The following is a 14,679-nucleotide window of genomic DNA, read 5'->3' as shown; positions in this document are numbered from 1 at the left end:
GTTAGGAACACAATAACTGGCGACGAGAATACGAATCCAACGCAAAGATGCAACAAACTGTACGCATCCTGGAGAAGTTCTCGGAGGGTGAGGACTGGGAAGCCTATGTCGAACGGCTAGACCAGTACTTTGTAGCCAATGAGCTGGATGGAGAAGGAAGTGCTGCAAAAAGGAGAGCGGTCCTCCTCATAGTCTGCGGGACACCGACCTACAGCCTCATGAAGAATCTTCTGGCTTCAGTGAAACCCACAGATAAGTTGTACGAGGAGCTGTGTACAATGGTTCGGGAGCATCTTAACTCGAGGGAGAGTGTGCTGATGGCGAGGTATCGGTTCTACACGTGCCAGCGGTCTGAAGGTCAGGAAGTGGCGAGCTACATCACCGAGCTAAGGCGACTTGCAGGACAATGTGAGTTTGATGGCTACCTGGAGCAAATGCTCAGAGACTTTTTTGTACTGGGCATTGACCACGAGACCATCCTATGAAAACTTTTGACTGTAGAGACACCGACCCTCAGTAAGACCATTGTGATAGCACAGGCGTTTATGTCCATCAGTGATAACACCAAACAAATCTCTCAGCACACAAGTGTTCATAAATTCACTGGAACTGTGTTTGCGAACAGAAATGTACAGGGCAGAACCCACAAGTCTGCAACTGCCAGCAGGCCTCAAGTGATCCAGATGACTCAGAGTCCCCAACAAAGGATGAATGCAAGGCAACCTTGTTGGCGTTGTGGAGGCTTCCATTCAGCCTATTCATGCTGCTTCAAAGGGTATGTTTGCAAAAGCTGTGGAACAATGGGGCACGTCCAACGAGCTTGCAAACGAGCTGCAAGCTCTGCAAAACCTGCTAACCACCACGTGGCAGAGGAAGATCGGTCCATGGTGGATTAAAGCAATTTCGAGCCTCAGAGAGAGGAGGCAGATGCTGAAGTACATGGGGTGCACACATTTTTGACGAAATGTCCACCTATAATGCCAAACGTAAAATTGAATGGCTTACCCATAGCCATGGAACTGGACACTGGTGCTAGCCAATCCATCATGAGTAAAAAGATGTTTGAGAGACTGTGGTGCAACAAGGCATTTAGACCAGCCCTGAGCCCCATCCACACGAAACTGAGAACGTACACCAAAGAGCTTATCACCATCCTGGGCAGCGCCATGGTCAAGGTCACCTACGAGGGCACGGTGCACGAACTGCCACTCTGGATTGTCCTGGGCGATGGCCCCACACTGCTTGGAAGGAGCTGGCTGGGCAAAATCCGCTGGAACTGGGATGACATCCGAGCGCTATCACATGTCGATGAGGCCTCATGTACCCAGGTACTTAACAAATTTCCTTCCCATTTTGAGCCAGGCATTGGAAACTTTTCTGGGGCGAAGGTGCGGATGCACTTGGTCCCAGAGGCACGACCCATTCACCACAAGGCGTGAGCGGTACCTCACATGATGAGGGAGAGGGTGGAAATCAAGCTCGACAGGCTGCAATGCGAGGGCATCATCTCCCCAGTGGAATTCAGTGAGTGGGCCAGCCCGATTGTTCCAGCACTCAAAAATGATGGCACGGTCAGGATTTGTGGCGATTATAAAGTAACTATTAATCGTTTCTCACTACAGGACCAATACCCGCTACCTAAGGCAGACAACCTATTTGTGACGCTGGCAGGAGGCAAGACGTTCACCAAGCTCGACCAGACTTCGACCTACATGACGCAGGAGCTGGAGGAGTCTTCGAAGGGACTCACCTGCATCAACACGCACAAGGGACTGTTCATCTACGACAGATGCCTGTTTGGAATTCGGTCGGCTGCAGCGATCTTCCAGAAAAACATGGAGAGCCTACTCAAGTCGATACCACACATGGTGGTCTTTCAGGATGACATATTGGTCACGGGTCGGGACACCGCCGAGCACCTACAAAACCTGGAGGAGGTCCTCCAACGACTGGATCGCGTAGGACTGCGGCTGAAGAGGTTGAAATGCGTCTTCATGGCAACAGAAGTGGAGTTTTTGGGGAGACAGATCACGGCGGATGGCATTCGGCCCACAGACGCCAAGACAGAGGCTATCAGGAACGCGCTCAGGCCACAGAATGTCACGGAGCTGCGGTCGTTCCTGGGACTTCTCAACTATCTTGGTAACTTCCTACCGGAGTTAAGCACCCTTTTAGAGCCCCTACATGTGTTATTGCGCAAAGGTGAGAACTGGGTATGGGGGAAAAAAACAAGTAATTGCTTTTGAGAAAGCCAGAAATATTTTATGCTCCAACAAGCTGCTTGTATTGTATAACCCGTGTAAAAGACTTGTGCTAGCATGTGACGTATTGAGAGAGTGCAGCGAAGGTTCACCAGACTGATTCCAGGGATGGCTGGATTGACATATAAGGAGAGACTGGATCAACTAGGCCTTTATACACTAGAGTTTAGAAGGATGAGAGAGGATCTCATAGAAACGTACAAGATTCTGATGGAACGGGACAGGTTAGATGCGGGAAGAATGTTCCCGATGTTGGGGAAGTCCAGAATCAGGGGACAGTCTTAGGATAAGGGGTAGGCCACTTAGGACTGCGATGAGGAGAAACTTCTTCACTCAGAGAGTTGTTAACCTGTAGAATTCCCTGCCAGTTCATTGGATATATTCAAGAGGGAGTTAGATGTGGCCCTTATGGCTAAAGGGATCAAGGGGTATGAAGAGAAAGCGGGTAGGGGTACTGAGGTGAATGATCAGCCATGATCATATTGAATGGTGGTGCAGGCTCGAAGGGCCGAATGGTCTACTCCTGCACCTATTTTCTATGGTTCTATGTTTCTATGTACGGAGTCGGGTGTGTATTACAACAAGCTAACGTTGCGTGAAGTTGCAACCTGTCGCCTATGCTTCCAGGAGCTTGTCTAAGTTCAAGAGGGCCTACAGCATGATTGAGAAAGAGGCATTATCGTGTGTGTTCGTGGTAAAGAAAATGTATCAGTACCTGTTTGGCCTTAAATTTGAGCTGGAAACCGATCACAAGCACCTCACATCCCTGCTTGCTGAAAACAAGGCGATAAATACTAATGCCTCAGCCCGCATACAGAGGTGGGCACTATACCATCTGCCACAGGCCAGGCATCGAGAACTGTGCAGATGCTCTCAGTCGGCTACCATTTCCCACCACGTGGGTGGAAATGGTGCAGCTTGCAAACTAGTTCATGATGGCGCAGCCCGCAGACTTGTTGATGGTCATGGAAGCGTTTGAAAATGATAAATCACCTGTCACGGCCCGCCAAATTAGGACTTGGACCAGCCAAAATCCTCTGCTGTCCTTAGCAAAAAACTGTGTACTGCATGGGAGCTGGGCCAGCATCCCCATTGAATTGCAAAAGCCAATCAAGCCGTTCCAGCGGCAAAAGGACTGCCTGTTGTGGGATAACTCATTGTGCTCCCAAAAAAGGGCAGGGAGACGTTCATCTTGAATCTCCACAGCACACACCCGGGTATAGTAATGATGAAAGCGATAGCCAGATCCCACATGCGGTGGCCCGGTATCGACTCTGACTTAGCGTCCTGTGTACGCAATGAAGTGTATGTGCTCAGTTGAGCAACGCGCCCAGAGAGGCACCACTAAGTTTGTGGTCCTGGCCCTCCAGACCATGGTCAAGAATCCATGTCGACTATGCGGGCCCGTTTCTCGGTAAAGTATTCCTCGTGGTGGTGGATGCTTTTTCACAATGGATTGAATGTGAAATAATGTCGGGAAGCACCACCACCACCACCATTGAAAGCCTGAGGGCCATGTTTGCCACCCACAGCCTGCCTGACATACTGGTCAGTGACAACGGGCCACGTTTCACCAGTGCCGAATTTAAAGAATTCATGACCCACAATGGGATCAAACATGTCACCTCGGCCCCGTTTAAACCAGCCTCCAATGGGCAGGCAGAGCGGGCAGTACAAACCATCAAACAGAGCCTTAAATGAGTCACAGAAGGCTCACTCCAAACCCGCCTGTCCCAAGTACTGCTCAGCTATCGCACAAGACCCCACTCGCTCACAGTGGTGCACCCGGCTGAGCTACTCATGAAAAGGACACTTAAAACCAGACTCTCGCTGGTTACCTCAACCTGCATGATCAGGTAGAGAGCAGGCGGCAGCAACAAAATGTAAACGATGGTCGCGCCACTGTGTCATGGGAAATTGATCTAAATGACTTTGTGTATGTGCTAAACTATGGACATGGTCCCAAGTGGATCGCGGATATGGTGATAGCTAAAGAAGGGAATAGGGTGTTTGCAGTCAAACTAGACAATGGACAAATTTGCAGAAAGCACCTGGACCAAACGAGGCTGCAATTCACAGACTGCCCGGAACAACCCACAGCAGACACCACCTTTTTCGAGCCCACAAACACACCCAAAGGATCAACGACACCACGCTGGACCAGGAAATCGAACCCATCATGCCCAACAGCCCTGCAGGGCCAACAACACGCCAGCCCAGCGAGGGCACAGCCAACACACCAGAACAGACATTTCTACTGAGGCGGTCCACCAGGAAAAGAAAGGCTCCTGACTGCCTCACCTTGTAAATAGTTTCACTTTGACTTTGCTGGGGGAGTGATGTTGTGTATCCGTAAAGCATGCACTCCCATGTTCCACCACCAGGGAGCTCATCCCCTGAAGTCACAAGGGATCCCAGCATCCCTTGGGAGCCCTGTATATAAGCCTGTTCCTCACTCTGGAGTGTCTTATTAAAGACTGAGGTCACTGTTACTTTAACCTCTCTGAGTGCAGCCTCATCTGTGTTAGGAACACAATAGTATCTAATTCACTGTGGCACCCGGTCCCAGCGGGGAAAGGACAGTGTATCTAACGCAGTGTGACACCCGGTCCCAGCGGGGGAAAGGACAGTGTATCTAACGCAGTGTGACACCCGGTCCCAGAGGGGGAAAGGACAGTATATCTTAAACACTGTGAAGGCAGTCCCAGAGGCAGAAAGGACATTATATCAAACACACTGTGACACCCGGTCCCAGAGTGGGAAAGGACAGTGTATCTAACGCATTGTGACACCTTGTCCCAGAGGGGGAAAGGACAGTGTATCTAATGCATTGTGACACCCGGTCCCAGAGGGTGAAAGGACAGTGTATCTAATGCAATGTGACACATGGTCCCAGAAGAGGAAAAGGACAGTGTATCTAACTCACTGTGACACCTGGTCCCAGAGGGGAAAAGAACAATGTATCTAACTGTGACACATGGTCCCAGAGGAGGAAAAGGACAGTGTATCTAACTCACTGTGATACCTGTTCCCAGAGGGGGTAAGGGCCGTGTATCTAATGCACTTTGTCACCCGGTCCCAGAAGAGGAAAGGACAGTGTATCTAAGGCACTGTGACACCAGGTCCCAGAGGGGGAAAGGGCAGTGTATCTAAAGCACTGTGATACCAGGTCCCAGAAGGGGAAAGGACAGTGTATCTGATACACTTTGACACCAGGTCCCAGAGGGGGAAAGGGCAGTGTATCTAAAGCACTGTGATACCAGGTCCCAGAGGGGGAAAGGACAGTGTATCTGACACAGTTTGACACCAGGTCCCAGAGGGGGAAAGGGCAGTGTATCTAATGCACTGTGACACCAGGTCTGAGATGGGGAAAGGACAGTGGGCCCGAATTTGGTGAAACCCAAGTTCTACCTGTTTTTCGGCGGTCCTCGGGCGGTGCATACTTTTTTACTGCCCGGTACCACTGGGGCCGAGTGGGCGGGAATTTCATCCCGCTTTTCTCAGCGATAACGGGAGTGGAGTGCAGCGGGCGGTGTGCAGCGGAGGAGGCTATCGACTTAGGAATCTTCGGCTCACGAGTTGTGCGCACGCAGGGCTGTCAAGCTCCACCCCCCGAGCGGCACCAACATGAGGCCAGAGACTGCTGGCCTGGGATCGCTGTGGGGCCGGTGGGAAGGAGGGGGTGGGAGTGAGATCACTGTGGGGGAGGGGAAGAGAGTGAAATTGCTGTGTGGTGGGGGGTAGAGTGAGATCGCTGTGGGGGTAGGGGGAGGGGGGGAGGGGGGGAGAGAGTGAGATCGCTGTGGGGGGTTGGGGTGGAGAGAGAACACTGTGGGGGGGTAGGGCGAGATTACTTGGGGGTGACACAGACTAGGAGCTGAGATAGACTGGTGGGTGAGAGAAACTGCGGGGGGGGGAGAGAGACTGGGGGCGAGGAGAGACTGGGGGGAGAGAGACTGGGAGGGGAGAGACTTTGGGGCAGAGACTGAGGGTGAGAGAGACTAGGGGTGGGAGGCTGGGGGGAGAGACTAGGGGAGGGGAGTGTGGGGAGGAGAGACTCAGGAGAGACTGGGGAAGAGAGACTGTGGAGAGGAGAGACTGGGGAGAGGAGAAATTTTTAATGGTTTGAGAGACTGGGGGCGGGAGGTGAGAGAGAATGGGGGGAAGAAAGACTCGGGGGGAGAGAGAGACTGGGGGTGAGAGAGTCTGCGGGGAGGAGAGATTGGGGGAAGGAAAGACTGGGGGTGAGAAAGGCTGTGGGAGGAGAGACTGGGGGTGAGAAGGACTGGGGGAGAGACTGGGCAGTGGGGGGAGATTGAGGGAGGAGAGACTGGGGGCGGAGAGACTGGGGGGGTGAGAGAGACTGGAGGGAGGAAAGACTGGAGGTGAGAGAGAGACTGGGGGGGGAGAGAGTCGGGGGTAGAGACGGGAGGGAGAGACTTGGGGGGTGAGAGACTGGGGGAGGTGAGAGACTGGGGGGAGGAGAGACTGGGGGTGAGAGACTGGGGGGAGGAGAGACGAGGGGGAATGACGGGGAGAACGGGTGAGATGGGGGATAGTGACTGGGGGGTGAGAGTCTGCGGGATGAGAGAGACTGGGGGGTGGACTGGGGGAGGAGAGACTGGGGGTGAGAGAGACTGGGGGAGGAGAGACTGGGGGTGAGAGAGACTTGGGGGAGGAGAGATGGGGGGGAGAGACGGGGAGAATGAGTGAGACAGAGGATAGTGACTGGGGGGTGAGAGTCTGCGGGGTTAGAGAGACTCGTGGGGACTGGGGGGTGAGAGGGACTGAGGGGGGGAGAGACTGGGGGGTGAGTGAGTCTAATGTCAGTGAGAGAGACTAAAGAAGTAAATAACGATTTATTAGACCATTTATATTATTGCCTAAAACTAGAAAATATGATAATCCATTTAAAAATAGATCAAACTGTGGAGAACTATAAAGATCTGTGTAATATCAAACAAACCTGTCAGATCTATGTCCATAACGCCCACTTAAAATCCACTTAAGATCCAGTAAGACCTGCTTTTTCAGGACCGTATTAAGGACCGGTGGTAAACGGATCTTAATAATGACACTTCCATTTTGGGCGGTAATATATGTGCGGAAGTATCGAATACCGTCCGGCGGTAATGACTGTGGAATTTTCCGCCAGGCGGTATCTGGGCGATAAATGTGTTTTTTTCGACGAAACTTATATTTTTGGGCGGTAGCGGGCATTAGTGGGAGGTAAGTTGTTGAATTTCGGGCCCAGTGTATTTAACGCACTGTGACACGCGGTCCCAGATGGGGAAAGAACAGTGTATCTAATGCAATGTGACACCCGGTCACACAGGGGGAAAGGACAGTGTATCTAATGCCATGTGACACCCAGTCACACAGAGGGAAAGGACAGTGTATCAAATGCACTATGACACCCGGTCGCAGAGGGGGAAAGAACAGTGTATCAAACGCACTGCGACACCCGGTCCCAGAGAGGGAAAGGACAGTGTATCAAAAGCACTGTGACACCCAGTCCAGCAGGGGAAAGGATAGTGTATAAAACACACTGTGACACCTGGTCCCAGAGGGTGAAAGGACATTGTATAAAGCACACTGTGACACCCGGTTCCAGCGGGGGAAAGGACCATGTACCAACGCACTGCGACAGCTGGTCCCAGAGGGGGAAAGGACAGTGTATCTAATGCACTGTGACACCTGGTCCCAGAGGGAGAAAGGACCGTGTATAGCAGGCAAAGAGCAGACAGATAGGTGGTCAGAACACTATGCTGAAGGAAGTGAACTAATCAGTATTAGGAGCGTCTGAGGAATCGGTGATATTATGGATTATAATTGCCTATTGTATGTAACACTTGCTTATGTAGGTATTATCCTTAACCTTAGTAACACAAAACAAAACAGCAGAAGTCAGCAGTTACAATTTTGTTTGGAAGTGTCTGAGGAAGAGATAAGAAAGCCAGTATTTTGGAACACTTACTTCAGGCGTCATACAGACTATGGCAAAGTGCAAATCATGGAACAAACACAATTAACATATGATGGGAGATGGACAATTGCATGTACCACTCAGAGCCAGTCTGATAAGAGACGACAAATCATTGTAACTCCGCTGATAGCAATAAACCTATCAATGATTTATTGGAGGGTAGCTCCTCTCCAACAGCTGTATAAATTATACTTGAAACCCCTTGTATTTTGAAGGTTCCACGATTGAGCTTTCCCTTGCATTTGCTCGAAATAAAGCCGGTTGAACCTAAGGTTTCGTTTGTTTGATTCCGTGGTTGTTATACGGAGGGCGAAGGGCGAGGTGTCGATTACCTATATCAGGTAGTCTTCCCCGAGGGAGAGAAGTTTTCCTTTTACCCCAACAATTGGCGCTGCGAGCAGGGTACAGACTCTCCGACCTGGATGATGTGATAGCTAGCAATGGCAGTGAATATGTTTTTTGTACCACCTGCAGCTGTAGCATTGAAGGGGAAGGAAGTAATCTGTATAAAGAACTAGAAGGGGGTAATCTGCAGAACAAAGTTATAGCGAACCATGGAAGGACGAAAACCAAGGTAGGGGATAGGTGTATTGCCTGAACAAGAAAGAATACAACCTAAAGGGGTCTAGAAAAATGACTAAGAGATAGGTGTATTGCCTGAACAAGAAGGAATACAACCTAAAGGGGGATGGGACCCCAAGATGTTTAGGACAACAGGCCAGTGGGCTAAAATGAAGACCGGGGGCGGGAGGGGGGGGGGGTGGTGTCTCTGAGATATGGACCAAAAAGGTGCCAGGTATAAATGCTAGCAGGAAAGACGAAAAATAAAACTGACACTTCCAGTCGGAGCAACCAGATTAGGGAGGCAAGCAGTATTATTAGACCGGCCGGACGTTAGAGGGGTCCAAGGGCTTGGAATCAGTACACAAAATCTGGTAGAGGGGTAAACGTACCTAGACGAAAAATGGCATGCTGAAAAAACATAGGATAAGCTGTATTTGGTGTGAATGTCTGTCTTTAAGTGAAAGTGTTCGCGTGGAAGCTGTCTTGACTGTTGAATTCACAAAGGACAGCTTGTTTTTATCAAAAGATAAAGATGCAACCTTGAAACTAGACTGCTAAAAGGAAAACAAATTGAATGTCTAATTGAGTAAAAAAGTGTTTGCGATTGTCTTATGTAGTTTAAATTAACAAATTCACGGAGGCACAAGCCTTCTGTGTAAAATGTTTGTTTGATACAAAAACTAATTTGAAGAAAGGAGATTTAAATGGAAAAAGACGTAAGATATTGGCTGTGAAAAAGATATTGGTTTAATTAGCTAATGAAAGCCAAACTTTCATAATGGCCACAGTGAAATTTCGGCTTTGTTTCAAAGTGTGAATATTGGAAATGAGATAAAAGACACTCTATGTTGATAATGATTTTAAATTACAGGAAAGTTTCACTGCATTCAGGGAGATTTAAATTTCAGGTTTGAAAACCTTTTCAAAATGGACGGTGCTTATCGAGGAAATAACGAGGGGAAAAGATCTAAGCTATGCGAACTCAGCAAAGGAAAGGAAAAAAAACTAGGAATTAGAAAATATGGAACCGGCACGGAAGTTTTAGCTTTTGTGCCGAGTGAAATAAAACTCAAGATTTGCTCAGTGAACGGGACCTTAATAAACAAAATGCTGGAATGTATATAGCTTGTGTGAAAATGTAAAAAGTGTGGCAGTTTCCCTGATTGTTTTGACTATGATTTACAGAGCTAAGAAAAATAAGCTCTGGCCTTGAAGTCACAATTGCCAGTACTTTATTTTAAATTGGATTTCAGTAAACAAAATAGTTATTAAAAATGTGAGGTCTTGTTTTAAAATCAATGAACAAAAATCTTTGGCAAGTATTTGAATTGGAAGTTTAGAAACAATTGGAGTTTAATCTAAAATGCTGTCTTTCCCGATGAGAATGTTTTATTTAAAGCTAATAATGACAGCGTTACTAATGATTTCTGCTGTTTTAATGGATTCCTAATTTCTAAGCAAGTTTGAAGTCATAAAGGCTTGGGGGAAGAAATTGTGATATCGGGAAAGGTTTAAAAAATTACGCGAAGTCATGTAATGACATCAGGCCTTCTTACAAAACTGCAAAGGAGTTAACCCTTTCCATTGACAGCAGTTTTATACTGGACATTATTAATTTGGGTTTCTTAATAAAAGAAATGAAAAAACAAAGATGGCAGCCAGAAGACCCACCTGACAGGCAGAGGAAATGATGGAATAGTCAGAATAAAAATAGATACTCAAACAAAACAAATTCAAAGGTTAGAAGCTAAGATAAATAAGCTGGAAGTGATAAAAGACGGGACCGAACGGATGGTGCAGTGCACAGCCGTAGCAAAAAATGCAAAAATTGGAATTCCTCAAGTACGGGCGAGGAGAAGCCCATCAAAAGATAATTAAGTTGGGATTTAAAGTGGGGGATAATTATGGTGAAACTTTGGAGTGGGCAGAACACGTAGAGGAGTTAAAGTCAGAACAATGGGAGAAGATAGCTAAAATAACAGCAGTTACGTTAGCCGCAAAGGTGAAAGGGGAGGAGGAACACACCTGCGCAGACCCTCTAATATGTTTTAACTGCAATCAAGAAGGTCACTGCAGTAAAGAATGCCTGCAGCAAAAGATAGGATACGGAAAATTTAGCGGGAAATCAAAATTCCCGGACCCGAACACAAAGCTCACCAACAGTACCCATTAAGACCCGACGCTGAGACAGAATAGTGCAGGAATCATATAAACAAGGGGGAGTGAAGCAGATAATAGCCTCCACTAATTCACCTGCGTAGCCGGTAAAGAAACCTGACAGGTCTTACCGACTGACTATCGATTACACCATCCTGAATAAGGTGACTCCCCGAGAACACCTGACAGTGGCAAGTCCAGCCACAATTTTTAATGCCTTGGATCCAGAACATAAGATATTCACTGTGTTTGATATGGCGAATGGATTTTGGGCCATACCTTTAGACGAAGAGTCCCAAGGAAAATTTGCCTTCACCGTAAAGGGAAAACAATACACATGGGCCAGAGTGCCACAAGGATTCCATAATAGCCCGAGCATATTTCAGTGAGTACTGTCAGGAATTTTGGAACCGGTAGACGTAGAAAAAGGGAGCACCCTTTGCAGTATGTGGATATCCTTATTGCCTCCAGTATAGAAGAACAACACGTACTAGCTTTAATTACAGTTCTAGGAGCTCTACAGAGTGCGGGATTAAAAATAAATCCTAGGCAGGTGCAGGTAGGAAGGAGCAAAGTAACATGGGTGTCCTATCCTGTTGAGAGCAGTGAGCTGGGAAGCAGAGTCTGTGTGGCCTGTCCTGTCGAGAGCAGTGGGCTGGAGAGCAGAGTCTGTGTGTCCTGTCCTGTCGAGAGCAGTGGGCTGGAGAGCAGAGTCTGTGTGACCTGTCCTGTCCTGTCGAGAGCAGTGGGCTGGGGAGCAGAGTCTGTGTGTCGCGTCCTGTCCTGTCGAGAACAGTGGGCTTGAGAGCAGAGTCTATGTGGCCTGTCCTGTCGAGAGCAGTGGGCTGGGAGCAGAGTCTGTGTGTCCTGTCCTGTCCTGTCGAGAGCAGTGGGCTGGGGAGCAGAATCTGTGTGTCCTGTCCTGTCGAGAGCCGTGAGCTGGGAAGCAGAGTCTGTGTGTCCTGTCCTGTCCTGTCGACAGCAGTGAGCTGCGGAGCAGAGTCTGTGTGTCCTATCCTGTCGAGAGCAGTGAGCTGGGGAGCAGAGTCTGTGTGTCCTGTCCTGTCGAGAGCAGTGAGCTGGGGAGCAGAGTCTGTGTGTCCTGTCCTGTCGAGAGCAATGATCTGAGGAGCAGTCTGTGTGTCCTGTCGAGAGCAGTGGGCTGGAGAGCAGAGTCTGTGTGTCCTGTCCTGTCCTGTCGATGGCAGTGGGCTGGCTGGCCGGTGTCGTATGGTGTAATCATACGCAGCCAGCGTGAGGGCCCATCGCTGTATGCGAGCTGATGCATTGGCATTGACAGCCTTGCTGTCGGACAGCATGAATGTTAACAGCTTGTGGTCTGTTTCTAACTCGAACGGTCTGCCGAAAAGATACTGGTGCATCTTTTTCACCCCGTAAACACAAGCGAGTGCTTCCTTTTCGACCATGCCATACCCACGCTCTGACTGGGAGAGCGAACTGGAGGCATAAGTCACCGGTTGGAGTCGGCCATCGTCATTACCCTGCTGCAACACACACCAAATCCTGTAGGATGATGCATCACATGTTAAAACTAGTATTTTACAGGGGTCGTACAAAGTCAACAGTTTGTTAGAACAAAGCAGGTTCTGCGTCCTGTTGAAAGCCCGTTCTCGACAGTCCCCCCAACCCTACGCAGGAGCACGTGTAATGGCTCCAACACTGTGCTTAAGTTCGGCAGAAAGTTCCCAAAATAATTCAAAAGTCCCAGGAACGATCGCAACTCCGATGTGTTGCGGGTCGGGGTGCACGATGGATCGCCTCCGTTTTGGATTCGGTGAGCCGGATCCCGTCTGCGGCAACCCTCCTGACCAATAACTCGACCGCTGGGGCCAAAAACACACACTTGGCCTTTTTCAGCCACAGGCCTACCCGGTCCAATCGGCATAGCACCTCCTCCAGGTTGTGGAGGTGTTCCTCGGTGTCTCGACCCGTTATTAGGATGTCGTCTTGGAATACCATTGTGCCGGGGATAGATTTAAGCAAGCTTTCCATGGCTTTGTGGTGCACTGGTCTGGCGTCCGGGGTGATGCGTACCACTACTTTGGTGCCCTTGAACGTTCCGATACCAGGTTGAAACAGTGACCCGAATTTTTGTAGGACCTCTGAGCATGAAATTCGCTCCACAGATGAAATGGCGTGCACATCCCCCCATTTCCAGTTCATCTCAGCTAGCCAGCTCCTCCCCAAAAGTGCGGGGCCATTTCCTGGAACAATCCAGAGTGGCAGCCGGTTCTGTGATCCATTGTGTGTTACCACCAAGTTTGCACTGCCTAGCACTGGAATGATCTCTTTGGTGTATGTGCGTAGCTGCGTGTCAATGCGTTCCAGTTTGGGCATGCTAGCTCTGTGTGGCCATAGTCTCTCAAATTGTTGGGTGCTCATAAGGGACCAGCTGGCTCCCGTATCCAGCTCCATGCGCACGGGGATGCCATTCAATAAAACTTTCATCATCATGGGTGGCATTTTGGTGTATGAGCTGTGGACATCAGCCACATGAACCCACTGAACTTCAGCATCCATGGCTTTGCCCCAAGCATCGTCCTGCATTGCAGATCCCTCGTCTGATTCCTCTGTCTCATAGATTAGCCTCGCTATAGCCTTTCTGCATATTCTAGCCAAATGTCCTCTGACGTTACAATTTCTATAGGTAAACTGCTGAAACGTTCAGCTTGTCGCAGTATGTCTGCCCCCGCACCTGCAGCATTGGCTGAGATTGTTGCTAACAAGAGGACTGTTACCAGGCATTCCTCTCTGATTGTCCCCTTGGTTGTTTCTAAACACTCTGGTGGTGGGTGTTAATGGTCCCATCATAAAGCGCATTGTTCCTCTATATGGCGTGAATTACCGCTCCACTTTCCATTGTCCCTGTTGCTGCCTGGGCGGTATCGAAATGCCCTTGCCTGCCTGCGAGGTCCTGAGCCGTGTTCACCATGTTAACTCCCTGGTCCATTGGACCCAAGGCTGCGCACGTAAATTCACTTGGTCTCCTCTTCCCCTGCTATGAAGGTCTGAGCTATCAACGCCGCCCTTTCTAAGGTCAAGTCCTTGGACACTATGAGCTTCCTGAAGATCCCGGCATGACTAATACCCTCAATGAAAAAAATCCCTTAACATCTCCCCCCTGTAGGCATCTGTGAACTTACAGAGACTGGCCAAGCGCCGCAGGCCTGCAACGAAGTCCGAGATGTTTTGCCCTTCCCGACGCTGGTGTGTGTAGAACTGACGCCGGGCCATGTGTACTCTGCTCGCCAGTTTTAGATGTTCATTGATCAGCTGGCTGAGCTCTTCGAAGAACTTGTCGGCCGGCTTTCGGGGTGCGAGCAGGTCTTTCATCAACGCATACGTCTTTGTCAGTAGATGTGCCCTCCGCTTGTCAGCCACTCCCTCTCCCACACAGTCCTTCGTGACAAAGCTCTGCTGGAGTCTCTCCACGAAATCGTCCCAGTCCTCACCCACACAGTAACATTCCTCTGTGCTACCGGTGGCCATCCTCTGGGTTCAGTGATTCCCGTTTCTCGTCGCCAAATGTAGTGTCCTCAGCTCTTGTACATAATCACATGAGGCACGTACTGCAGACATGTTCACTCAATGACCTTAACCTTTATTCCCAGGACCAAGAAGTGCTGACCTTGTGTGGGACCTCCCTTTATATACCTGGATGCCCAGGTGAGGAGTGTCTCCCACAAGTTC

General features: G+C 49.4%; 1 protein-coding gene across 1 annotated transcript in view; it reads right to left on the bottom strand.

Moving 5' to 3' along the window:
- LOC139275613 (major histocompatibility complex class I-related gene protein-like) overlaps positions 1 to 14,322 on the bottom strand; it is a 53,997-nt gene extending 39,675 nt beyond the window's left edge. The window contains exon 1 of the mRNA XM_070892784.1: positions 14,214 to 14,322. Within this exon, the coding sequence (XP_070748885.1) occupies positions 14,214 to 14,322 (109 nt within the window). The remainder of the gene's footprint in view (positions 1 to 14,213) is intronic.
- Between the last annotated feature and the right edge of the window lie 357 nt (positions 14,323 to 14,679).

This window comes from Pristiophorus japonicus, chromosome 11, assembly GCF_044704955.1.
Source record: "Pristiophorus japonicus isolate sPriJap1 chromosome 11, sPriJap1.hap1, whole genome shotgun sequence".
Classification (NCBI taxonomy): domain Eukaryota; kingdom Metazoa; phylum Chordata; class Chondrichthyes; family Pristiophoridae; genus Pristiophorus; species Pristiophorus japonicus.
Note: the sequence above shows the minus strand (reverse complement) of the source record. Positions and strands in the feature narration are given on the sequence as shown.